The sequence below is a fragment of the Globicephala melas genome, chromosome 12 (genome assembly GCF_963455315.2).
Source record: "Globicephala melas chromosome 12, mGloMel1.2, whole genome shotgun sequence".
Taxonomy (NCBI): Eukaryota; Metazoa; Chordata; class Mammalia; order Artiodactyla; family Delphinidae; genus Globicephala; species Globicephala melas.
Genome location: NC_083325.1, coordinates 9,473,084 through 9,498,839, shown reverse-complemented (window position 1 = coordinate 9,498,839; position 25,756 = coordinate 9,473,084). Strand labels below are relative to the sequence as shown.

Genomic DNA, 25,756 nt, shown 5'->3' with positions numbered 1-25,756 from the left:
AGAGTCCCAAGACAGACTTTCCTCCAAGAGCCTCCTCTTCCCATTGGCCCCATTTCAGGTGCTTTGCTCTAGTCTGTACTTTGATTTTTCACGGTTACGCTCAACTTCGCCTTACAGTGCATCCCTTGAAGTCTTGGTCAACCAGGTGGGGAGGGGGGGCGGGCATCACACCCGTGTTGGCGGGGGTTCTCGCTCTGTGCTTAACCAGTCGGCAGGCAGGCAGACGAAGAAAGTGGCAGCCCATCGTACAACAACACGCCCTCCTTCCTGGGGTCAGTCTGGGCACTGAGCCCAGTGGGGCAGCCACCAGCAAGGGGAGAACAAGGCCACCACCACGGGGACGCTGTGGAGGGGGCAGCTAACTAAAGAGCACAGTGAATACAGTGCAGCTGTGAAAAAGCATTAGAAGCTCTTTCCGGTCCAGTTTGGAACAGCTGCCAAAGCCTACGCTGAAGTGGAAAGAAGGGCGGCGAGGACAAGCCAGAAGCACAGATGAGAACTGGGGACAAGGCTAGACAAGCCATAAGCACAGATGAGAACTGGGGACAAGGCTAGGTGGTACAGGCACGGGGGAGGGGGAGGGGCGGGGGTTCAGGAGGTGCCCCTTGGTGCCTTTTGAATTTTGTTCTGAGGGCTTTATCTCTTTAGAAAAAGAAATGAAATTTCTAAGTAAATGAATGCACACCATCCATCCCTGTGACGAGCCCTCTTTCCCAGCAACGCGTCAACGCGTCTCGGCAGGAGGTTTTACCCTAGCTGGTGTGTCTGTTTGAAAGCAGGTGAGGCCGGTCCATTATATTCACTACGAGCATTTAAGGAGCATCTACCGGGGGCCCTCGAGCTGTAAGAAAGATATCCTCGGAAAGACACTGATTCCTGATATCACAGTTTGGCTAACAGATGAACGATGTCATAAATTGAGGATATGACACAGGTAGTTTCAAATCTGTTGGGAAATGATGGATTACTAAGACAGAAGAAAATTGGTGTTGGGTCACTGGCTCTTTGGGGGTGGAAAAAATCAAGTTAGATCTCTGTCTCATACCTACAAAAAAGAGATTCCAGATGGGATTAAGAGCCAAGAGAAACAAAGTTATATAAGTACTGAAAGAAATGAGAACACAGTATTTTTATGCTCTTGGGGGTGGGGAAGGCCTTCCTTTTCAAGATAGAAAGATTCAATTACAATCAACTCTCTGTACTATCCATGTACCTTTTCTGTGAATCTAAATCTATTCTGAAATTAAAAGTTTATTGAAGGGACTTCCCTGGTGGTTCAGTGGTTAAGAATCCTCCTGCCAATGCAGGGGACACGGGTTCGAGCCTTGGTCCGGGAAGATCACACATGCCGCAGAGCAACTGATCTCGTGCGCCACAACTACTGAGCCTGCGCTCTAGAGCCCGCAAGCCACAACTACTGAGCCCGCATGCCACAACTACTGAAGCCCACGTGCCTGAAGCCTGTGCTCCACAACAAGAGAAGCCACCGCAATGTGAAGCCCGCGCACTGCAACGAAGAGTGGCTCCCGCTCGCCGCAACTAGAGAAAGCCTGCATGCAGCAACAAAGACCCAACACAGCCAAAAATAAATTAAAAAAAAAAAAAGTTTATTGAAAAAGGGAAAAAAAATCAGTTCACGGAAGGATATACACAAAGTTTTAAAAAGGACAATTTACAGACTTAGGAGAAAACACGGTGTCCAAAATGTAATAAGTTGCTTATAAATGTATAAATGTAATTTATAAGTTGCTTATGTAATAAGCAACTTATAAATCAATATAATTAAGAAGAAGATAAATTACCTGATAGAAAAATGGGCGAGATATCAAGAGGTAATTTACACCAAGAGAAACACAAAAGGCCAATAAACATAGGAAAAGATTCTCAATTTCACTGGCAATCAGGGAAATGAAAATTAGAACCACAGGAAGAGATTTTTCACTTACCAGATTAATTAAAACTTAAGAACAAAATTGAGACTACACGGTGTTAATGAGAATGTGGAGAAACAGGCATTTTCATGTCTGTTATTGATTAGTGCAGCTTCTTTTGTGGAGGCCAAATTTTATATATACATACTTTAGGACTGCAATTTCTTTTTTTTTTTTTTTGTGGTACGCAGGCCTCTCCCGCTGCGGAGCACAGGCTCCGGACGCGCAGGCTCAGCGGCCATGGCTCACGGGCCCAGCCGCTCCGCGGCACGTGGGATCTTCCCGGACCGGGGCACGAACTGTGTCCCCTGCATCGGCAGGCGGACTCTCAACCACTGCGCCACCAGGGAAGCCCAGGACTGCAATTTCAAAGAACTTATCTTATAGAAATATTTGGATAGATGCACAAAGCTTGTATATTGGACAAATCTCCAGAACAGGGGACTGGCTGCATGCACACTAGGGAATACTATGCAGCTATGGAAAAGAATGAGGCTCATCTCACACACACACACACGTATGTGCAGGCACGCCTCGGAGATATTACAAGTTTGGTTCCAGACCACCACAATAAAGCAGGTATTACAATAAAGCAAGTCACATGAATTTTTTGATTTCCCAGTGCATGTAAAAGTTGCGTTTAAACCTACAGACTGGGAGAAAATATTTGCAAGCGATGCGACTGACAAGGGCCTAATTTCCAAAATATACAAACGGCTCCTACCGTTTAGCAGTAACAAAAAAAACAAACAACCCAATCGAAAAACGGGCAGAAGACCTAAACAGAGATTTCTCCAAAGAATCTCCAAAGGAGACATACAGATGGCCAAGAGGCACATGCAAAGATGCCCATCGTCGCTAATTACTAGAGAAATGCAAATCAGAACTACAACGGGGTACCACCTCACACTGGTCAGAACGGCCATCGTTAAAAAGTCTACAAATAATAAATGCTGGAGAGGGTGTGGAGAAAAGGGAACCCTCCTGCATGGGTGGTGGGAATGTAAGTTGCTGCAGCCACTATGGAAAAGGGTATGGAGGTTCCTCAAAAAACTAAAAATAGAACTACCATGTAACCTAGCAATCCCACTCCTGGGCATATACCCAGACAAAACTATAATTCGAAAAGATACATGCACCCCTATGTTCACAGCAGCACTATTTACAATAGCCAAGACATAGAAACAATATAAATGTCCATTGACAGAGGAATCGGTAAAGAAGATGTGGTACATATATACAATGGAATATTACTCAGCCATTAAAAAAATAATAAAATCATGCCATTTGCAGCAACATGGATGGACCTAAAGATTATCATACTAAGTGAAGTAGGTCAGAAAGAGAAAAACAAATACCATACGATATCACTTACATGTGAAATCTGAAATACGTATCTATAAAACATATCTACAAAATAAACATATCCACAAAAAAACCTGACTCACACACAGAGAACAGACTTGTGGTTGACAAAGGGGAGGGGTGGGAAAGGGAAGGATTGGGAGCTTGGGATTAGCAGATGTAAACTATTATATATAGAATGGATAAACAACAAGGTACTACTACACAGGAACTATATTCAATATCCTGTGATAAACCATAATAGAAAAGATTATGAAAAAGAAAATATATGTGTATAACTGAATCACTTTGCTGTACAGCAGAAATTAACCACAACACTGTAAATAAACTATACTTCAATAAAGAATTTTTAAAAGTTATGTTTACACTATACTGTAGTCTATTAAGTATGCAATAGCATTACGTCTGAAATAACAGTGTATATACCTTAATTAAAAAACACCTCGTTAAAAAATGCTAACCATCGTCTGAGCCTTCAGTGAGTCCTAATCTTTTCACAATAGTAACATCAAAGATCACGGATCACAGACCACCATCACAAACCTAATAACGAAAAAGTTTGCAATATTCTGAGAATTACTGAAATGTGACACAGAGACACGAAGTGAGCAAATGCTGCTGGAAAAATGGCACTGACAGACTTGCTCGATGCAGGGCTGCCACAAAGCTTCATTTGTAAAAAAAACCACAATATTTGTGCAGTGCAATAAAGCGAAGAAGCACGGTGAAATGCGGTCTGCCTGTAGTTATAAACATTTACATACGTGTAAATATATACACATATAAAAGTACATAGAACAAATACAAATCACATGGCCTGGCTGGACCAAATGGGAAACTGGGGCTGGACCACATGGGGCCTTGGAGACCAAACTAAGGTGTTTGTTGCACTTGGCCGTGCAGGCGACAGCAAGCAAGGCAAAGCAGAGAGGGGATAATCACATGTACCTGCAGAGCAAACAGCCTTTGAAGGAGGAGCCAGGGACAGAATGCCACTGCCACCATCCAGGTGAGAGATGGTGAGATGAAAGCAGGAGGGGGCGGGAAGGAGGTAGCTGATTTAAAGTGACCCAGACGAGGTCCCTGCTTTTGTGGAGCTGACACAGGCAACTAGAAGCCAAGATTTAGGATGTGGAAGGCAGAACGGACACGATTTCGGGATGAACAGGGATAATGAGGTGGGGACGGGAAAGCCCTCTAGGACTGCCATTTCCGACGCATGCATCACCTAAAGGTCTTAGACAGAGCTTCGAGAAGCCCAGTTCTTTCAAATACACAGCAAAAGCTTTCCTTTCAGGACTGTGGAAAGGCCTCCTCTCTTCCAGCCAGATGCATAGGAAAGAGATCGAGCTTCCCATCTTGGGCTTGCGGTTGAGCTCAGGATGTTTGCTGCGGACAGGAGTCTGAGCAGAACCCCAAGCCTGCTCCCAGAAGCTTCCCCTGGGGAGGGAGTTGCAGGAGGGTGGCCCCAGTGGAGAGTGACTGTGTGGGTACCTGTGAAGGGTCTTCCTGGAGGGGGTCCAGGACAGGTCTGGTTGGAAGGGTGGGAAGGGGTGTCATTCTAGGTGGGACGAGCTGCAGGCGGAGGGCTGGAGAGGACAGGAGGGGACCTGGGGAGATGTCTGCACAGGGAAGGGCAAGGGACTCCTTGCGGCTGTGGCCTCAAGTGGGAGAAGGAAGGAAGGGAGAGGGGAGAGACTGGGGCAGGTCCAGCAGCGAATGGGTCTTATCTCCCTGTGGGCTGAGTTTGTTTGTTCACCTCGTTCGTTCATTTGAAAAGAATTTACGAAGTGCCAACAGCATGCCAGGCACTGTTCTGGACGTGGGGTGATGTGGCAGTGACCCCAATAAGAGATCTGCTCTCCTGGAAGCGACAAGGAGGAGAGGCAGCCATGAACAAGGAACAAATAGTAAGATAACTTCTGGCAGAGATCAATACTGTCCAGAAAATAAAACAGCATGATGAATGGAGAGTTTGAGAGGGGGGTGGGAGTGGGGAGTGATCAAGAGACAACACACAGCTGAGGTCTGAATGACAGAAGGAACCCTCCCTCCACTGAGGACTGGGGAGGAGTCACAAAGAAGGGCAGGTGGGGATGCTGCAGGTCTGAGGCTAACTGTACGAGGTGACGGTTTTGCTAAGAAGACCGCGTTAAGAAAATGAGGCTTTTTTCCCTTTGTAATGAACTCATTCGTGAGCTGTATTTTTAGTTCTTTCTCCTGGGTTTTTGACATTGGGCGGGAGGGGGAGGTCTGTGGGGACTGATGGGGCAAACCGTGGATCGCTCACAGGGGTTGAGCACAGGCGCGGGGATAAGCCTCAGGTCAGGGGAGACAGAGGTGGAGAAGCACCCACCTGCTCCGGGGCGTCACGTCCAGGAAGAGCTGCACAAGCGCCAGCAGGTTGTGGTGGTGATCAGATGCCCGGCTCAGGGCACAGCACAGCTGCCGGAGCTGTGGGGACAGTGGGCATCAAGGCGGGCTGGGGGGGCGTGGCCCGCCTTCCACCCTGACCTCCCTACCAGCCCACTGCGGGGGGTGGGGGTAGGGGTGGGGGGGATATCTGGAGAGTAAGAGGGTGGGTCGTGGAGGCCAGGTAAGGGAGGGAGCAGCGCTGTCTCCACCTGGGGCGCTCTAGGGGCCGTGAGAGAGCATTCGCGGTGAGGCTGGGGGCTTGGGCTCGGGCTCAGGGGTCCGCCATACCTTCCCCGGCCACTCCTGGATGCTGTCCAGGAGCAGAAGCAGGAGCTGCTGGAGGTCAGTCTTGGGCAGCAGGCGGAGCCCCACGTCCAAGCCGGCTCGGCACAGCAGCTCAATCAGGCCCAAGAGGCTCCCATCGGTGTAGGCCCCTGGCTGGGCCAGCACGCACAGCATCAGGAACTGGAGAGCAGAGAGAGCGCTAGGGTAGGGGTGCCTCCCTGGCACTGTGAGCCCTGGGCCCCGCTGGGAAGGAACTGAGAAAAATGGTGAGGTCTGGAGTCGAGGCCCCTGGGGTCGTCAGGGGCAGGCGCAGGCGCAGGTGTGGTGGGCGTGGGCTTCTGTGGCATCCCTCCTGGCCGTCGGCACGGTGCCTGCGATGGTGCTCAGCAGTGTTCACTGAACCGGATGCTGAATAGGTGTGGACTGCGAGCAGAGGGACGGGTGGGGCTCACCTTACAGATGTGGCTCAGGCTGCTGTCCAAGGCCGTCTCCTGGGGGGTGTCCTGCTGCTCAGTCCGGCTCAGGCTAGCCTCACTTTTAAGCTCGCTGAGGTGAGACAAAAACAAAGGAAAGGAAACTGGAGGAGATGGGCGCAAGGGGAGAAGTGAGGCAGAGAGGGAGGCCGCGCTTGCTGAAGAACAACAGAGAGCCTGTGGACGATCCATTCGGCCTGGGACCCTGATGCCCTGTGTGTGCTGGTCACCCACTGCTGCGTAACAAATGACCCCCAAATGCAGAGGCTTAAAAACAACAGATATGTATTATTCTGTGCAGTTTCTGAGGGTCAAGAATCCAGAGGCAGCGTGGAGGGGCGGGGAGGGGGGGCGCGTCTGGCTCTGGGTCTCTTGGGAGGATGCCCCCAAGACGTTGGTGGGGGCACTGCTGTCAGCTTAGGCTTGACTGGGCGGGAGGAGCTGCTTCCCAGCTCACTCAGGGGTCACTGGCCTCAGTCCTTGCCATGCAGGCCTCGCCACAGGGCTCTGCAACTTGCCCCGGCTTCCCCTGAAGCGAGTGACGTGAGAGAGAGGAGATGCCCGTCTGAGACGGAGGTTGCAGCCTTTCATAACCTAACCTTGGAGGTGACATCGCTTCTGCTGATTTCTCCAGGCCACACGGGCCAGCCTGACCTGGGGTGACAGAGAGCTGCACAAGGGGATGAATGCCAGGAGGTGCGGGGTCACCGGGGCCTCTTGGGGGCTGGCTCCCCAACGCTGCCGCTCCAGGAAGGCCTCCAGCTTTACTTTTCTGGGACTTGGAAAACAGAAAATCATTCTCCACTGACCCCCAAAAGTCTTCCTTAAAAGCACTCTGTGTCCACACAGTTATGGTGAGTCCGCTCATGCACTGAAAAGGACACTATTTTGTAGCTCACGTCAGGTTAGACTCCAAAGTATCTGCAAGTAAGGTGAAATCAGAGTATAAGTGGTCCTCGAGAACCCCTCCAAAGATGTCCCACTACCATGCTGTCCATGGACAAGCCTGGCATGGCCAGTTTTCCCCTAGAGAGGAAACAGCCTGGATGAAGTTAGAGGCCAGGGTCGTATTGAAAACACCCTCTTTAAAGACCAGAGTCACACTCAGGGTGGCGAGAGTCCTACAGGGAGAGAGGTACTAGCCGACAGCAGAGCCACACCACCCTCTGCACGAGCCTCCCAGGCACATGCTCCCTGGAGGAGACACTGATCAGGGGCCCCCTCACTAAATGATGCTCTTTCTCTGGGCAAGTGTATATTGTTGGTTTCAAATAAGTGAGGTGACTGTATGACAACGCTCCCTTTGCTGTCTCTTCCACTCCTCCACTCTTACTAACTGGCCTGGAGTTCCTGATAACAGCGGACTCTCTATAAGTGAAGACGCCGATGATGACAACACCACTGTCAACAATAACAGCCTCCCGTGTAGCCCCCCCGCCCCCGGCCACGGTTCCCAAAGGCTCTGCTCTTCTTTACTTCTTGGTGCTGCTTCTCAGAGGGGGAAAAAAGAAACCCACCTCTAGGCACCCGGGAAATTGGTGTCAACAAACCAAAGTTGGGAGGGGGTGCGGGACAGGATTGGGATCAGACATTCTTCCAGGTCTTAGCATTTATTAGGGCCAGAGTACTAATGGGTAAGGCTGGCGCTCACGCATCTGGGCACACGCTGGACCTGCGTCAGTGTGTGCAGGGGAGTTCTGGTTTGTACCAGCCCGTGAGCACGCACGGGGCCATGCAAGCATGGGTGGGAATGTTTTCAGATCTCCCGAAGGGTGGGGGCAGCCTCAGAGCCGACTTTGTGACTCTGCCCAAGAGGAGCGGGCTTTCAGACAGTTTGGTGCTGCCAGAGGGAGGAGGAGTGTAGAAAACGTGCGCTGGTGATGCGTCTTCTCAGAGCTGGGCAGGGGAAGTGTGGCTATGACGAGAGGCCTCTCCTTGCTGGGAAGGAAGGCCAGCCTTCCCAAGTGGACAGGGGAACAGCCTCCCCTGTGCCACCTCTGCTGGGAACAGCAGGAAACAAATCAGGGTCCTCGTCCCCGGCCTGCCTTTCTGAGGCTCGACTGGGACGTCGGCATCGTGACTGCTGTTCTGGGACGCGGCATCAGCTCATCCCCAGGCCTCCACCTCGGAGAACAGGAATTCACAGCCTAATAAGCCCACTCCTCTCCCAGAGGACTCAGCACGTGAAGGGCAAGTTGAGGGTCCCACCGCCAGACTCCACCTGCAAAGCAGCTTCATCCCACCCCCGCCTCCCAGCCTCAACACAGGCTTGGCCAACAGCCAGGAGCTGGAGTTTGGGCTGCAATGACATTGTTCTACACTCTTAAGAGAAGTATGTCAGCTTCTCTATTTGTTTTCCCCTATTACTGTTGGAAAAAAATAATAAAGTGACCCTCTGCACCTTCTCTGAGGGAAGACTGTAAGGGAAGCTACAAGCACTGCCGCCACCATAACCGAGAGCCCAGCAGTGTGTCAGGTGCCCCACCACGGGGGCTGCAGGCCGGGTGCTCTCCTCAGGCCTGCACCGCCAAACCAAACCAGATCCGTCATCTGGGCTCTGCGAGATCGAGGTCAATGCAATGAAGAGGAATAGATGCTGTCCACTTGGCAGACATCAGACGATGTGCATATGGTCCAGCAGCAGCAGGGCTGTTCCCTTCTGGAAGGAAATCCTGAAGCATTCAATGAGACGGTGATGAGTTTTAAGGAAATCTGAGATTAGGAACAACTGGTGAAAGACCTGTCTTTCTCACAGCAACGAGCAAGCCAGCCAAGCTAAGCCGTGCGCCCACGTGTGCCCTCATTTCCAGTCTTGGCCACTGCAAGGCTTGTGGGTGCCCCAGAGGAGCCCCCAGGGCACCTGTTCGGCCAGCGGAGCCTTAGATGGTGACATCCCGAGAGGTCAACAGAGAAGCACCTGACGTGGAACCAACTGACACGGGACGAGCCTCCGAGGAGGACGATAGAGAGAAGACTGCCTGCCCTGAAGATTCTCTTGTGGCCCATGTAACCGTGAAGGACGCCACACCCTTGGTGGAAGAGATACCAGAATGTTCTTGGTGTTCCCTGAATAGTCTTAGAGCAGGGGTCCCCAAGCCCCGGGCCGGTACAGGTCCGAGGCCTGTTAGGAACCGGGCTGCACAGCAGGGGTGAGCAGCAGGCCAGCGCGCAAAGCTTCATCTCCCGCTCCCTGTCGCCCACGGCAGGCTGGCACACGGCAGGGTATTTGCAGCACAGCAAGTGTGGTTTGGTCTGGTTTGCTTTGGCAGACAATTACCAAACACAGTCGTGGAACAGGTTCTTGAGAAAGCTTTGGCCTTCCCCTAGAGAAACATCCGCCCACCACGGCGCCCTGAGGGCTTGTCGGCAGGCGCAGCCTGTCTGGGGTTCTCAAACCAGCTGCTCAAAGAACTCTCAACAGAGAGTTTGGATGTGCCGTAACTGACACCTTTACAACCCATTCACCCAACACGAGTCGTCTATGTATTGTCCGGCTCTGTCCCTAGAGGGTGGAGACAAATTAGCATCGCTGCCCAGGGCACAAAGGGGGCACCCATGACACAAAGTGGAGCACTGTGGAAATTACATGTAAAATTGTGCCTTGCTGGCCATGAGCTGATATTAGGTAATGTGCCAGGAGGGGCTTGGAGACAGACCAAAGAGATTGGGACACGTCTTAGGAGAGGAGGGGCGGCGAGAGCTGAGTCAGGAAGGGGCGGGAACAAATGCCGGTCAGAGCAGCAAGACTCAGCCGTGCCTGGCTTGGCTCGTCCCTGCCTCGAGGCTGCGTCACACGCCGTTCATTCGTGGTGCGCAACCGTACTCAGGGGTACCTGTGTGCTGGGATGCCCTCAGACTCTGTGCTTCGCCGTTTGGGCTAGAGCCTGAGCTTGGTAACTTCTTATTTTTAACCTCAAAAAATGCACATAATTTGGGAGTTCCCTGGTGGCCGAGTGGTTAGGACTCCGGGCTTTCACTGCTGTGGCCCGGGTTCAATCCCTGGTCGGGGAACTGAGATCCCACAAGCCGCACAGCATGGCCAAAAAAAAAGCACATAATTTAAAATAATCATCAGAGGAAATCTTTCCTTTCTCTAACTCGTAAAATGCTTACTGAGCCAAGGCTGGATACCACCAACAATAATGAAAATGGAGCTCTGTACAATGAACGGCCAGGCGTATTACATTTACAGAAAAGGAAATACTTTAGTGTTTCCTAGCATGGATATATGTTTAGAAGAGTCTATTTGTGGGGTAATATTTTGTTTTGTTTTGTTTTTTACATTTTTCCTGAGGTGTAATTGGTACTACACAGATTTAATGTACACGATTAGATGGGTTTGAACTGCTTTCAGTGGCTGTGGACCGCATGAGGAAGGACACCGAGGTGGGGGAGGTACTCACCTCCCATCGTGCTGGAGGGGTCCCGGGGGCTGCAAAGCAGGGCTGTGGGTACCCAGGCTGTGGAACGCGGCCGTGACCTCTTGCAGCGAGGGGCACCACAAGCTCGTGTCCGCATCTGTCAGGCCAAGGAAGGGCGGGGGGTTAGGGAGGGCACAGCAGGACAGGCCGCACTGCGCCCACAAGCGGGGCTGGTAACCCCATCCTCGGGCAGCACGGGTGTTATCTGGAGCTGTGAAGACACCAGTGGTTTCAGATACTTGCTGGCGCTTTGGGAACCTGGACATTCATTCTCCCGTCTTCAGGCTATGGCCACCTTGACGTGCAAGGGACCGGGGAGGACGGCACACTGACCATCTCCACCAGGCAGCCGTTGGGGCACTGAGCTGCCCCGAGCTGAGCCAGATGCCAAGTCCTGAACCAGAGGCCTCGAGACAGCAAGACTCAGGAGACACCAGGCTCCGTGGCCCTGGGCTCTCTGCCACGAAGGGCTGAGGCCAGCTCTGCACCTACTGCAGACTCAGCAGCGCCTTGGCGGCAACGTCTGGGCACTCCCAGGTCCACCGTCCCTGCCAGGGCCCCTCCTTGCAGCCCAGGACGCATCTTCTCAGCAAGCTCGAGCTTCGAGGACATTCTCTCTTAACAAGACGTGAACGATACTCTGACCACATCAACAAAGGGGAAAAACCTTACAGACTGAGGGCCTTTTCTCCTGTCAGGCTATTTAAGGATATTTTCTGAATCGGGAGAACAGAGAAATAGCAGGCAACGCAGTGGAGCGTGTTTCCCAGAGACGGCTGCGCCTCTGCACCCCGCTCCACGCGCTCTCCTGCACTGCGGCGTCCACAGCCTCGTCGAGGGGCAGCGCCCACGTCTCCACCCTCTCACCCCTCCACATCATCTTATGTACTGACTTGACTGCTTCTTGTTTGTCTTTCCCCATTAGAATGTAAATTCCATAAGGACAGGGACTACATCTGTGCTGTTCACCCCTGCACACCCAGAGCCTAGAGGAGTGGCCAGTGTGTGGAGGGAGCTGATGGATGGACGGATGGATGACGAATGAATGATGAATGAATGAACACATGAATGGAGAGCATCCTACACAAACCTGACCAAGCAGTACATGACTAAGAGGGAAACTGGAAAAACGTCACAAGCTGGCAGTGCTGAGAAGGCAAATGAGGGATCTGACAGCGGGTGAGTTGTGGGAATCAAGAGTGTGGAAGCTGGGCCAGGAGCGCACGAGCAGCTCAGGCATGAACCTTCCCACCTGAGGGCTCCCCTCGATGGACCCCCACCATGTCACCAAAGACAAAAAGGTGACCCAGTAGAACCCCTGACCTCAGGGAGCTCAAGTCTAGGAGGTAGAGGAGCCAGGCAGATAAACAAATACAAGAGAGTGTGTTCCCGCAAAAATCGAAGCCGGGGAAAGGTAGGGAGCCTACTCGGGGAAGGGGAAATTAACTGGGGGCTGCGGGAGGCGGAACGGCAGGCGGGAAGCACACGCCCGGCAAAGGGACAGAAATGACAAAGAGCATGAAAGAGCCTGGCACATCCAGCGACCCAAGGCAAGAAACAGGGCGTCCTCAACGAGCTGAGGTGTCTCGGCAACGGTCCCGCGTGGCCTCAGAGCCAGCAGACGGTGGAACGGCCGGCGGAGGGTCTGAGTCCCGTCCAGGGACGAGCCTTGGGCCGCTCGGCATCGAGTGTCTCTCTCTGGAAACGTATACGGGTCGAGGCTCACCCAAGTAGTAATGAGACTCTGGGAGGAGGAAAAACCTTCTTGTTTGTTTATTTTTTTCCTCTTGGGCAGCTTAACAAGTCCGAGAAAGGTAATGCTACCCCTTGCCCGCTACACAAACTAGCTGGGAAGAATGAAGGCTGCAAAACACAATGAGAGAGGACTGTTTCCCTGAGCCTGAGCCATGGGGGACAGTGTGGGCAGCCGGTGACCTTGCCAGGGAGGGGAAGCCGGTGTGGCAAGAGAATCAACCCAGCGGGGCAGCGACACCCTGCCCGCAGCCCTGGACCCGGCTCCCCGCGGCAGCCCCCGCAGGTGCCTCTGAAGCCCCGTGACAGCAGCAGTGCAGACCCCACCGGCCAGAGGCCCAGCCTGGCCTTGGCTCCTCTCCCTGCGCCTCCCCGGTGATTACTCCACACGCCCGCTCCACCCGGAGTTAAGGTGTCAGGAGCGGTCAGAGAAAGGGGCCTGGGTCACCTCGGGGTCAATCAGTCCCCATCCGACAGCGCGGGCAGTTGGTTAAGTGAGGACAGGCACCGAGAGCCCGTAATTAACGCTGCCCGTAAGTAGGCCATGTGCTCAGCTCTTCCCGAGCACGGTTTGCCCCGAAGGAGGGCTTTCTGGAGCTGACACAGAAGAAAAGTCTCGCGAACTCAGCTCCTCTACGCCCACAGCACGGTCATCTGAGGTGATCCCCCGGGGGAGCACCAGGGCCCTGGGCCGTGTCCAATGCCAGCGCCAACAGCCCCGCGCATCTGGGCTCTGTTTATTAACTGTGAATCTGAAAGCTCTCCTGGGATGGAACTGAGGCTTCGGGGGAAGTCAGGGGAAGAAAGGCATCAGGTCTGAAATAAAAGCGACTTTTCCATCTGCGACTCCGAAGCAGCTTTACGTCACGTAACCCACTCTCCTGGCACCACTTCCACTGAATGGGACAACCATGCCCATCCCGAGAACCCTCCTCAGCGCTGGCTGTGCCAGCCCCCCTGCCCGGGCCTGCTCACCCCTTCTTCACACCCACCAGGTCCCATCCTGGGCCTTAGGGGAGCGGAGTCTTCAGACATCTGTCCTTGTCCTCCCCCTCCCCGCCCCCAAATCGAGTTGCTAAGGAGCATTCTGGGTGTTGCAGGCGCCATCTGACTGGGTCCTGATTCTCTGACACCGTCTGAGACCCCTCAGTGCCACAGCAGGCGGAGTCCCCGTCAGCTGTAACGGGGGTGCTGGTTCCCAAAGGAACGCAAGCTACCGACCCATCACACACCCGAGCGTGGGTGGGGCTCACAGCATTTAGGGGAGGCTTAAAATCGTATGGTTTCTTAACCTCCCAGCTCTGATTACTTAACTCCCCTCAGCACTCTTGTATTTAAATTGAAACTTGTTCTACATCACGGGCTTTAGTCAATCAGCTCTAGCCCTAGTCATTTAAAATTGTTATTCAGTCAACAGACAGCAAGTGAACAGCAGGCGATTGAAGTTCTGGTGTCATGGAGCTGAAGGTTTCATGGGGAAACAGACAACGCTCACGAAAAATAAACATACCGTGCCCGGGTGTGTAAGTGGCGGGGAAGGAAAGGGGTCAGGGTGACGCAGGGCGATGCTACGGGCGGGCGGAAGAGCCCTGCAGAGACCTGGGTCCAGCCAGGAGCCCGGCGTGTTGGAGCTGGTGCCAGGCCCAGGGGTGGGGGACGGCGGGAGGGGATGGGGACAGGGCCAGAGAGGCCTGGGAGAGGAGGGGAGGGGCCCGGCACCCAGCCCACAGACCCACCCCTCTGCGGGGCTGGGACGAAGGGCGAAGGAGACGCTATCAGAGGGATGATCAGAGTGTGCGGTAGAAACACAAAATCCTACCCAGCCCACATTTCAAGAACACGCACATTTCACTGCCCCAACTACAGCATGAGCACGGGACAGAGCCTCTCACGGCTTCCCCACAGAGCACCGCCCTGGCGGTGGGACCCTGATGCGCCCCGACCCAGACCCGCTCGCTGCTGCTCCGGCCTCTCACGCCCCCTGGCTCCCCCCCAGACCTGCGCTGCCCGCTTTCTTCCTAATTTCCTTCTTGTTCCTTCTCTGCTGGGCAACCCACCCTGCTGGCCCCTTGTTTTCCCTTTTCTTGCCATTCCCCCGGAGCTCAGGCCCTCCCCACGGGGCCCTAGAGCCTCCCTGCCTACCTCGCTGTATGTAACGCAGCAGGCGCCCACCCCTCCACACACACCCCTCACCACACACCACGCTACTCACACACACCCCGACACACGTACCGACACGCCCCACCACACAGACGCGTGCACACACACCACCCATTCACACACACGTACACACACACAGAGGCTCTGTCAGCCCCTGGTCTGCTGATCCACGAGCTGAGGGTGTGTGCAGGGCAGGTGACGCCGTCCCCAGGCCACCTCTCCTCTACTGCCCTCCGTAACTCACACCACTGCCCTGTGCCACCTAACACCGTTGAGCATTCCAGGCTCTGTGTGTAGGACAGACCTGCATTGAGCCAAACCACTGAACCCATGGTATCTGCTAGAATTAGATTCAGCTGCAAATAACAAAAAGCCCCGCCCCCCAACAAAACAAAAAACCCACCTGGGCTTAATAAGCTAGAGTTTTATTTCTCTCTGATGAAAAAGAAGCCTGGAGTGGGCAGCCACACAGTGGGGACCTGACTGTCCTGTGGGACCCTGGGTGACGTTGCTGCTCCACCGTTCTCAGCAGGTGCCTCTCCTTCTCAAGACCACCTGGCAGCCCAGGGTGGCTGCTAGAGGCCCAGCTATTATGTCTCACCTCCAGGCAGCTACTTCCTCACTTTGCTGCTTTAGTACACATTCTTGAGTTGTTTTTAAGGACGCAAGGCCCCTTCAGTGTGACTCAGGAAGGCAGCAGCCAACTACCCTCTCAAGTTTCAAAAGCAAGAATTTGAGACTGATTCAGACGCAACCAAAGACGTCCCAGTGACGCCCCTGAATGCACGGCCCACCGGTTCTCTCTCACTTTGGATTTCTGAACCTGCAGTTTTGGGAATGGTCCTGACCTCTGGAATAAAATGAAACAGAAGACACCAGGGACTTCCCTGGTGGCGCAGTGGTTAAGAATCCTCCTGCCAACGCAGGTGACACGGGTTCAAGCCCTGGTCCGGGAAGATCCCACATGCCGTGGAGCAATTAAGGCTGTGCACCACAGCTACTGAGCCTACACTCTAGAGCCCGCGAGCCACAACTACTGAAGCCCGCGTGCCACAACTACTGAGCCCGCGCGCCTAGAGCCCGTGCTCTGCAACAAGAGAAGCCACCGCGATGAGAAGCTCGTGCACCACAACCAACAGCAGCCCCTGCTCACCACAATTAGAGAAAGCCCACGCACAGCAACGAAGACCCAATGCAGCCAAAAAAAAAAAAAAAAAACCCCAAACCCCAAAATACAACAACAACAACAGAAGAAAAGGTATCCGCACACAGCACCTTGGGCAGCAGACAGTCTAAGGGAAGGTGGTGTCTGCTGTATGTTCTGCATCGGGGGCCCAGCTAAGAACCTAAGGCAGTGGTTCTCAGACTTGTCTGCACAGTTTGGAATCACTTAGGGAGCAGCTTCAAATATTGCTGCCACCTGTGTCCACCCCCAGTGACTGTGGTTTAATTAGGGTGGGTGTGGCTTGGGTTCTGGAATTTTTAAGAAGTCCCAAGTGATTCTAATACCAGCCAAGTTCGGAAACCCCTGCGCTAAGGAAAGCCGAGGCCCTCACACCAGAGCGGCACCCTGGGGCCCATCCTCACTTGCTCTGGCTGATAATGCGGGCGGGGGAGAGGGAGGAATGAAAGGAAGGCAGCCCCAGGCCCGCATCGCTCCCAGGGCTCCCAGCCTGGCTCCCAGCCTTTCTCAGCCTGGCCGCACGTCACGACCACCTGGGAGTTGAAAAAAAAATCCTGTGCCAGTACTATTCTACGTGTGTTCTGGGAGATCAAAGCTACCTGAGCCCAGCAGCTCATGGAGCGGCACCCTGTGACCCGGCTGTACAGGTGGTGGGTCAGAGTCAAAGGTCCAGGGAGCAGGGAGATGCCCGCTGAGCTGGGGTAAAGCACGCGTGCTGGTCCCCACGGGGCCCGCGGACCCCGTGTCCTGACCTTGGAGGAGCAGACAGGCAGCTCCCCAGCTGACTGACCGCGGGGTTTCAGAGGGTCTGGTGGGGAGAGATGCTGACGTCTGCTGTGGGCAACACACACGGTCCCGGAGACGTGACCACTCATTCAACGGATATAGTCCGCGTCCTACCGTGTACTCGGCTCATGGAGCTGCCAGGGACGCAAGTGAAGGCTAAAACAAAAACGAGCAAAGACATGGTCCCTGAGCTCTGGGGCTCACAGCCCATCGGGAGAGACAATATGAATCGAAGAATCCACCCATCAGCTATAACCAGAGCCAAAAAGAGTGGGAAAGGGATAGTGGGAGTAGAGGAAGTGGGGGCTGGATGGGGGGTGGGAGGGGGGGCAGTGCAGACCTGCCTTGGGAGGCAATGCTAGAGAGGCCGTGTGAGCCCAAGGAAGAGGTAGAGTGAAGAAGGCAAAAGCCAGGGAGTTGCTGGGAGGAGGGAAGAGAGATCCTGGGTGGAGAAACCGGCGCATGCAAAGGCCCTGCAGCAGGAGGACGGATGGGGGTGGGGGAAAGAAGGTCAGTGAGGCCGGAGCACAGAGAGCAAGACAGAGAAAAAGATAAAATGAGTTGGACTGGGGGGTCAGGCTGACCACATAGGAAACTGTGCACTCCATACAGAGAGTATGAAGCTCAGGCTTTCCAGCCCCCTAATTATCTGTAAAAATGGGAAAATAATAGTATCTACTTGTTGGACGGTTGTGGTGACTGAATGAGACTGGCCAAGCCCTGGGCTCGGTGCCTGGCATGAGCTCTCTAGAAATGTTAGCTATTATTCTTAATGAAACTACTTTTATCATCACTACAGACAATAACATGTTTCAAAAATGAGGATCAATTATGAAGCTGAATTACTGTTATTGTCGTGTTCCTGTTGAGGGCTCTGGAGGGGCCGTGCTGAGCCAACGACAGTTCCCAGTTCCGAGGGAGCTGGTGCCGGGTGGGGATCTCCCGGGTGGTCCTCAACGTGTCTTCCTGCCCATGTGGGTCCACACAACACTCTCGCAGCACCAGCGTGCTGGGGCGGCAGACCTGGATCCCGGCCTGACTCTTGGGGCCTGGGGACAGAGGCACCCGCGCTGTGAAGTTCAGAAGTGAAGGGCACCCACACATGAGCACAGGGTGGGCCCTGGGCCTGGCACGTAAGTGCTCCTTGCACGTGTGTGATCCACGAATAACAAGGCCATGTGGAGCCCTGAGGGGCCACTGTCCACAGGCTGGGCCTCCAGTCCGGGAGGCTCCAGGGGCTCTGGATGGATTGCTTCCTGCCACTCCAGCTGGAGACTGCCCCGCCCACCATGGGAGACAGATCAGGTGAAGGGAGGACAACTCCTCGTAAGACTGCGAAGAGCAGAGAGCGTCAACCGGATCTTATAGAACTAAGGAGTTTCTGACTGCTTGAAGACCATGCGAGGAAACAAAAAGAAAAACAAAAACCAACCAGCTGAGAACAGGCTGAGAGATAAACGGCCAAAACAGAACTACAAAAATGAAGAAGAGGCACAGACAGTATTTAGAACATTTGTGCTGCTTAGTTCCTTCAGTTTCTCCAATGATCTCCGATTCATAAAGAAGGACATTTTTGTTCTGATAACAGCTATCATTTTGAGCGTCCCCTGTACATCAGGTGTTTCACATACACAATTGCTGCTAACTGAAAACAATCCTTGGTGCTCAGTGCTGGCCCCTCAGGTGAGAACTGGGCATCTGACTGCCCAGTCCCACCTGTGTCCTGATGCCACTCCAATGCTGCTGCAGGGTTTTGCCAAGGGAGTGACTGTCGGACACCCTGACTCCACTCCATCCACCCCATCCTACACGCCAACACCAATCATGCAGCCCTGTGTTCCCGTGATATGTGGCTGCTCAAAATTTCCAATGAGTCTGCCCAGAGCTCCAATCAAAGAATGCTTTTGCTGGTCTCCAAACTTTTTTTTTTTTTAACTGGAGTATAGTTGCTTTACAATATTGTGTCAGTTTATACTGTATAGCAAAGGGAATCAGCTCTACAAATACACATATCCTCTCTTTTTTGGATTTCCTTCTCATTTAGGTCTGCTGGTCTTCAAACTTTTTTGATGGTACATATCTGTCATTAAAATTTTTTAAGTTATACCTCCAACAAATACACATTTATAAGCTATGTAATTGCACAGTGATACTAATATGTTATGTATGTGATATAACATATTAAAAAGAGAACTTAACATGAGCTACAGTGATCTAAGTTTCCAACTTAAGAAACTGGGTGGGGGGGAGTGATGGGGAGGGAAGCAAATCAAACCCAAAACAAGCAGAAGAAAGGAAATAAAGGTAAGAGCAGAAATCAGTGAAATAGAAACAAAAAACAAAGGAAAATAAATGAAACCAAGAGCTAGTTCTTTGAGAAGATCAATAAAGTTGATAAACCTGTGACCTGACTGATCAGAAGTAGAGAGAAACACAAATGACCAATATCAGAATGAGAAAGAGACCATCATCATTGATTCAACAGACATTAAAAGGATAATAAGGACTTCCCTGGTGGCTCAGTGGTTAAGAATCCGTCTGCCAGTGCAGGGGACCCGGGTTCAAGCCCTGGTCAGGGAAGATCCCACGTCTCGGAGCAACTAAGCCCACGTGCCACAACTACTGAGCCTGCGCTCTAGAGCCCACGAGCCACAACTACTGAAGCCCACGCACCTAATACAGCCAAAAATAAAATATAAATAAATTTTTAAAAAGGATAATAAGAGAATATTATGAAAAAGTCTATATCAATAAATTTGACAAGATGAATGGACACAAACTAACAAAGCTTACTTAAGAAGAAACAGATATCACAAATAAACATATATATATTTTTAAAAATCAGATTTGTAGTTTGAAATCTTCCCACATGAAACAAAGCTCAGATGGCTTCACTGGCTAATTTTACCAAACATTTAAGGAAGAAATAATACCAGTTCTACACAAACTCTTCCAGAAAATTGAGGAGGAGGGAATACTTCTTAACATATTCTATGAAACCAGCAGTACTCTGATACCAGAACCAGAAAGAGAAAAGTACAGACAAATATCCTTCATGCACATAAATGTAAGAGTTCTCAGCAAAAATTTACCAAGCTGAATCCAACAATACGTAAAAAATTAATATATTATAAACAAATAGGATTTATTCCAGAATGCAAGGATGAAGGAATAAACATTCGAAAATCAGTCAGTGTAATTCCCCATATTAAGAGACTAAAGAAGAAAAACCATATAATCATCTCAAAATCCAATATACATTCCTGATAAAAATTATCAGCAAAGTACAAGTTTATTAAGATTGTGGGATACAAGGCCAATCTGCAAAAATCAAGTGTATATCAGTACACTAGAAATTAATAATTTGAAAATGAAATTAAGAAAACAATTCCATTTACAATAGCATCAAAAAATACAATATTTATGGGCTTCCCTGGTGGCGCAGTGGTTGGGAGTCCGCCTGCCGATGCAGGGGAGGCGGGTTCGTGCCCCGGTCCGGAAGGATCCCACGTGCCGCGGAGCAACTGAGCCTGTGCACCACAACTGCTGAGCCTGCGCTCTAGAGCCTGCGCGCCACAGCTACTGAAGCCCGCGCACCTAGAGCCCGTGCTCCGCGACAAGAGAAGCCACTGCAATGAGAAGCCCGTGCACCGCAACAAAAAGTAGCCCCCACTAGCTGCAACTAAAGCCCACGCGCAGCAACAAAGACCCAGGGCAGCCAAAAAAAAAAAAAAAAAAAAAAAAAATTTATTAAAAAAAAAAAAAGAAGCTATACAGATGGCAAATAAGCCTATGCAAAGATCATCAGGTTTTAGGGAAATGCAAATTAAAACAATGAGCTACTGCCACATACTTCTTAAAAAGACTGGCTATACCAAGTGGTAGGGAAGATGTGGAGCAACTGGAACTCCCCCTCACTGCTGGTGGAGATGGTATGACCGCTTAGAGAAAAATAGTTCGGCGATGTCTTAACCTAAACACACATTTATCTTATGACCCAGCCTACCCACTTGTAGATGTTTACCCTAAGGGACCTCCCCACAAGGACTTGCATAACAGTGTTTATAGCAGCTTTATTTTAATAGCCCCCAAACTGAAAACAACCGAAATGTCCACCAAGCCTTGACTTGGATGAACAAACTGTGGTACTGCCCCGCAACAGAATACCACCCGGCTATTGAAAGGGATAAACTATGGATACACACAATAGCACGTGTGAATTTCAAAGTAACTGAAAGAAGCCAGACCAGAAAAAAAAAAAAAAAGAGCACCTACTGCATGGTTCCATTTATATAAAATTACAGAAAATGCAAACTAATCCGGAGTGACAAGAAGTAGATGGGTGGTTTCTTAGAGACAAAAGGGGAGAGAGATGAATTAATTACGAAGAGGCACAAGAAAACGTGGAGGGCAGGGGACAACGGATATAATTTTTTGATGTGGTGACAGTTTTATGGGTATATACCTGTGTTTCGTGTATAAGTTGTACACGTTAAATGTGTATAGGTTCATGTATGTCAATTATGCCTCAACAAAACTGTTTTTAAAAAGATGAGTTAAAATGTTAATGTTTTCTTTTCACACCCTGGGGGCTCATCTACCTCCAGGACCCCTCAACTCTGGAGAAAACCCTGTCCAACTTGTGCTGTGTGGGCTGTGGCCTCTCCTGACACCCAGGGAGAGAGCTGGGAAACTCTTAGAAGAGAAACTCTCCACTGGAGGCAATTTCAGATGAATACCGAAATGACGGAAGAAAGATGGTATAAATACAACCTGTAAATATCAAAACATATATTATGTGGATTGTGCATTAATTCTGTTCCTGGAAATCATCACGAGAAACCGTTAATAAGGAGCGCTTGGGGAGAGGAAGGGGCCGTGGGGAGTGGGCAGGGAGGGAGGCATTCGCTTTTCACTTTGCACCTTTCTCTTGTATTTGAATTTTCAGCACTTGGTACGTAGGGCACTTTTGAAAAAATAAAACCAGGTTCCATTGGCTAGTGAGTTTATTGGTCATCTTTTGGTTTGTGTCATTCTTTTTACAAGAAGCTACCTTATAGATATTATCTGGGAGGGAAGAAGGAAGGAAGGTTGAGAAGAGGGAGGAGAGAGGATACAAGCAAGCAATGACAGAAAGGAAAGCCACCCGCAAAACGGGGCTCGCCCAAGAGAAATTACGACCCTGGAGCTCTGGGGACAAAGGGAAAAGCATGGTGACCAAGTGAGGAAGGACAAAGCGTCCAAAGACACTGCTCATGAAAACAAAACGAATTTGTTCTGAGAGCTAAATTTCTCGCCCACTTAAAAAACATCCAAAGAATGTACTGGCCAGGGTCTTTTATTCTGTTATATTCTCCCCTTCCCACACAACTATCATAGAAGCTGGCAGGGAATGGAATGAGTAGGTCAGAAGGAACATTGTCTTGGAAACTAGCGGGAAAGGAGCTACACCTGTTTTACTTCTCTTCCAAAGTATTTCCATCTCACTGATGGAGCCGCTCTTCTCCAGGCACTGCTGCCTGCCTAGTCAGTATGTTTGGCACTGAGTTACTGGCCAGTCCTACACCAGCACAGCCAAAACATGTTTGTTAGAGAAACATGAGGTCATTTCTCGCAAGCAATTAGTTGCACAAGAATATGTTTGCTTTCAAAACCAAACTCTGCCATAAAAAAAAAACAAAACAAAAACTATTAGAGCTAATAAACGAGTTCAGCAAGGTTGCAGGATACAAGGTCAATACACAAAAATCTGTTGTATGCCTACACACTAGCAAGGAATGATCTGAAAAGAAAACGAAGAAAAGAATTCCACTTACGACAGTATCAAAAAGAATAAAATAATTAGGAATAAATTTAACAAAAGAAGTGTAAGACTTGTACACTGAAAACCACAAAACATTCTTGAAAGAAATTAAAGAAGATCTAAATAAACGGACAGATATCTCCTGCTCATGGATTAGAAGACTCCATATTATTAAGATGGCAGTAACACTCAAAGTCACTTACAGATTCAACACAATCACTATTGAAAGCCCAGCTGTCATTTTTGAAGAGACTAGTAAGCCAATCCTAAAATTAATATGGAAATACAAGAGACCCAGGATAGCCAAAACAATTTTGAAAAGAGCAAAGTTGGAGAACTCACACTTCCCAATTTCAAAACTTACTACAAGCTACCATAATCAAGAATTTGCAGTACTGGCATAAGGACAAATATGTGTGTGTGTACACACACACACACACGCACACGCACACACATATATATCAATGGAATAGAACTGAGAGTCCAGAAATAAACTCGTACATCCATGGTCAACTGATTTTCCACAAGGGTGCCAAGATAACTCACTGTGGGAAAGAATAGTCTTTCAACAAATGGTCCTGGGACAAGTGGATATCCACATGCAGAAGACTGAAGCTGTACCCCTACCTCGCACCATATACAAAAATCAACTCAAAATGGATCAAAGACCTAAATGGAAACGCTAAAACTATAGAATTCTCAGAATAAAACATAAGGGAGGGACTTCCCTGGTGGTGCAATGGTTAAGAATCTGCCTGCCAAGGCAGGGGACACGGGTTTAAGCCCTGGTCCGGGAAGATCCCACATGCCACGGAGCAACTAAGCCCGTGCGCCGCAACTACTGAGCCTTCACCCTAGAGCCCGTGAGCCACAACTACTGAAGCCCGCACACCTAGAGCCCGTGCTCCGCAGCAAGAGAAGCCACCGCAATGAGAAGCATGCGCACCGCAAAGAAGAGCAGCCCCCGCTCGCCGCAACTAGAGAAAGCCCGCGCGCAGCAACAAAGACCCAATGTAGCCAAGAATAAATAAATGAATAAACTAAATAAAAAATAAACAAACAAACATAAGGGAACATCTTCATGACCTTGGACTAGGCAGTGGTGTCTTGCTTGACATCAAAGTATGGGCAACAATAGAAAACAACAGCTAAATTAGACTTTATCAAAATTAAAAACTTCTGTGCATCAAAGGCCACCGTCAAGAGAATGGAAAGATAACCCACAAAATGGGAGAAAACATTTGCAAATCACACATCTGGTAAGGGTCTAATATCCAGAGTATATAAAAGAACTGCAGCTCAACAAAAAAATACAAACAATCCAATCACAAAATGAGCACAGCATTTGAACAGACACTTCCTCAAAGAAGATATACAAATGGCCAACAAGCACAGGAACAGGTGCTCAACATGCTTAGTCATTAGAGAAATGCAAACCCAAACCCACAAGGAGATATCACTTCACACCCACTAGTATGACTATTATCAAGAGATGGACAATAACAGATGTTGGCAAGGATGTGGAGAAATTGGAACCCTCAGACATGGCTGGTGGGAATGTAACATGACGCAGCCACTTCAGGAAATAGTTTGGCAGTCTTTCAAAAGACTAAACATAGAGCCACCGTATTACCCAGCAATTCCACTCCTAAGCATATACCAGTGAGAACTAAAAACGTATGTCCCCGTGAACACTTGTGTGCCAATGTTCACAGTAGTGTTACTCACAAGGGCCAAAAAGTGGAAACGACCCAAGTGCCCATCAACTGACGAATGGATATAATGTGGTACAGCCATAAAATGCAATATTATTCGGCCGTAAAAAGGAATGCTACGACATGCATGAACCTTGAAAACATTATGCTAAGTAAAAGAAGCAAACACAAAAGGTCACATATTGTCTCATTTCATTTACATGAAATGTCCAGAATAAGCAAGTCCACTGAGACAGAAGGTAGATTAGAGGTTGCCAGGGGGCTGGGAGGAGTGGGGAGTGGGCAGTGACTGCTGAGGTCTGAGGTTTCTTTTTGCGGGTGATGAAAATGTTTCAGAATTAGACAGTGGTTGAACAGCTCTGTGAATCATACTGAATCATACACTTTAAAAGGGTGAATTATATGGTACATGAATTATATCTAAATAACAACGACAACAACAATCTGTCCTGGTCTTGCCAAATATTAATGAAGCTTCACTACACCTGTAATGGCCCCCACTGTCCTCCAAGATCTGGCCCGAAACGTCCAGTCTTATCTCCTACTCAGCCCCTTAAAGGAAGCCCCACTCTCGCTGCTCCTGGCTTCCCCCCAATCTCTCCACAGCCAGGGCTATGCCCAGGGCTGCAAACCAGTAGAACTGTATTCTATTCTATCTACAGTCAAATAGTCTGCAGATGGGTTCACAGTGGGGCGTTTTTGGGTTTTGTTTCCTAACAGAATTAGTTACCAACAGGAGATTTCACATAAACATCCGTATTCTGGCTACAACAGACTCTGCTGGCTGCCTATCCAAGAGCCATGCTCCCCCTCCTCCCTGGGAAGGGAACGCTCATTTCATCCTGGTGTCTGCTCGGGGCAAGTGGGTCCACCCCAGTGGAGGAAGCACATCAGCCCGTGGTGGAGAGCCACGGCAACAGAAACAGGCTCTGGCTGTTTGAGCAGAAAACAGTTTTATTAAATGTCAAAAACCGATTGACCTTAAAGGTTCTGAAGCTTGAACGCCAGGACACCTCACCTGCACAGTCCCGCGAGTGTTCTAGGTTAGGTAGGGAAGCCAGGCCGCAAGCAGCAGGCGATTCTCCGTGAACAGTTCTGGAAAATATCCGAGAGATCTAGGACAAAGAGCCCTGGTATTTACTTGGTATGATTTCTTGACTCATTTCTCAATGTTCCCTTTCATACTTAATTTTCCATGTAGTGAATTAGATGTTCCAGATGTTAGAATGACAAAGATTTAAAGCAGCTATTATGACTGTGCTCAAGATGGCAAATGAGAATATGCTCATGTTGAATAGGAACAAATACGAAATCCCAATAGAGAAACAGAAACTATAAAAAACAATAAAGGACTAGATGGAAATTCCAAAACTAAAAATTCAAATATTTGAAAGGAGGCTGGAAAAAAAAGAGTCTCCTGGATTCTACCCAGGAGGTATAGGATTCATGAGGCTGAAAATTCTTTAG

At 50.1% G+C, this 25,756-nt stretch overlaps 1 protein-coding gene across 1 annotated transcript in view; it reads right to left on the bottom strand.

The window, feature by feature from the left end:
- The window catches only part of FAM178B (family with sequence similarity 178 member B), a 102,797-nt gene that overhangs the window by 32,829 nt on the left and 44,212 nt on the right, over positions 1–25,756 (bottom strand). The window contains 4 exon segments of the mRNA XM_070046862.1: positions 5,653–5,750; positions 6,000–6,176; positions 6,449–6,538; positions 10,869–10,987. Coding sequence (XP_069902963.1) covers positions 5,653–5,750; positions 6,000–6,176; positions 6,449–6,538; positions 10,869–10,987 — 484 coding nt within the window.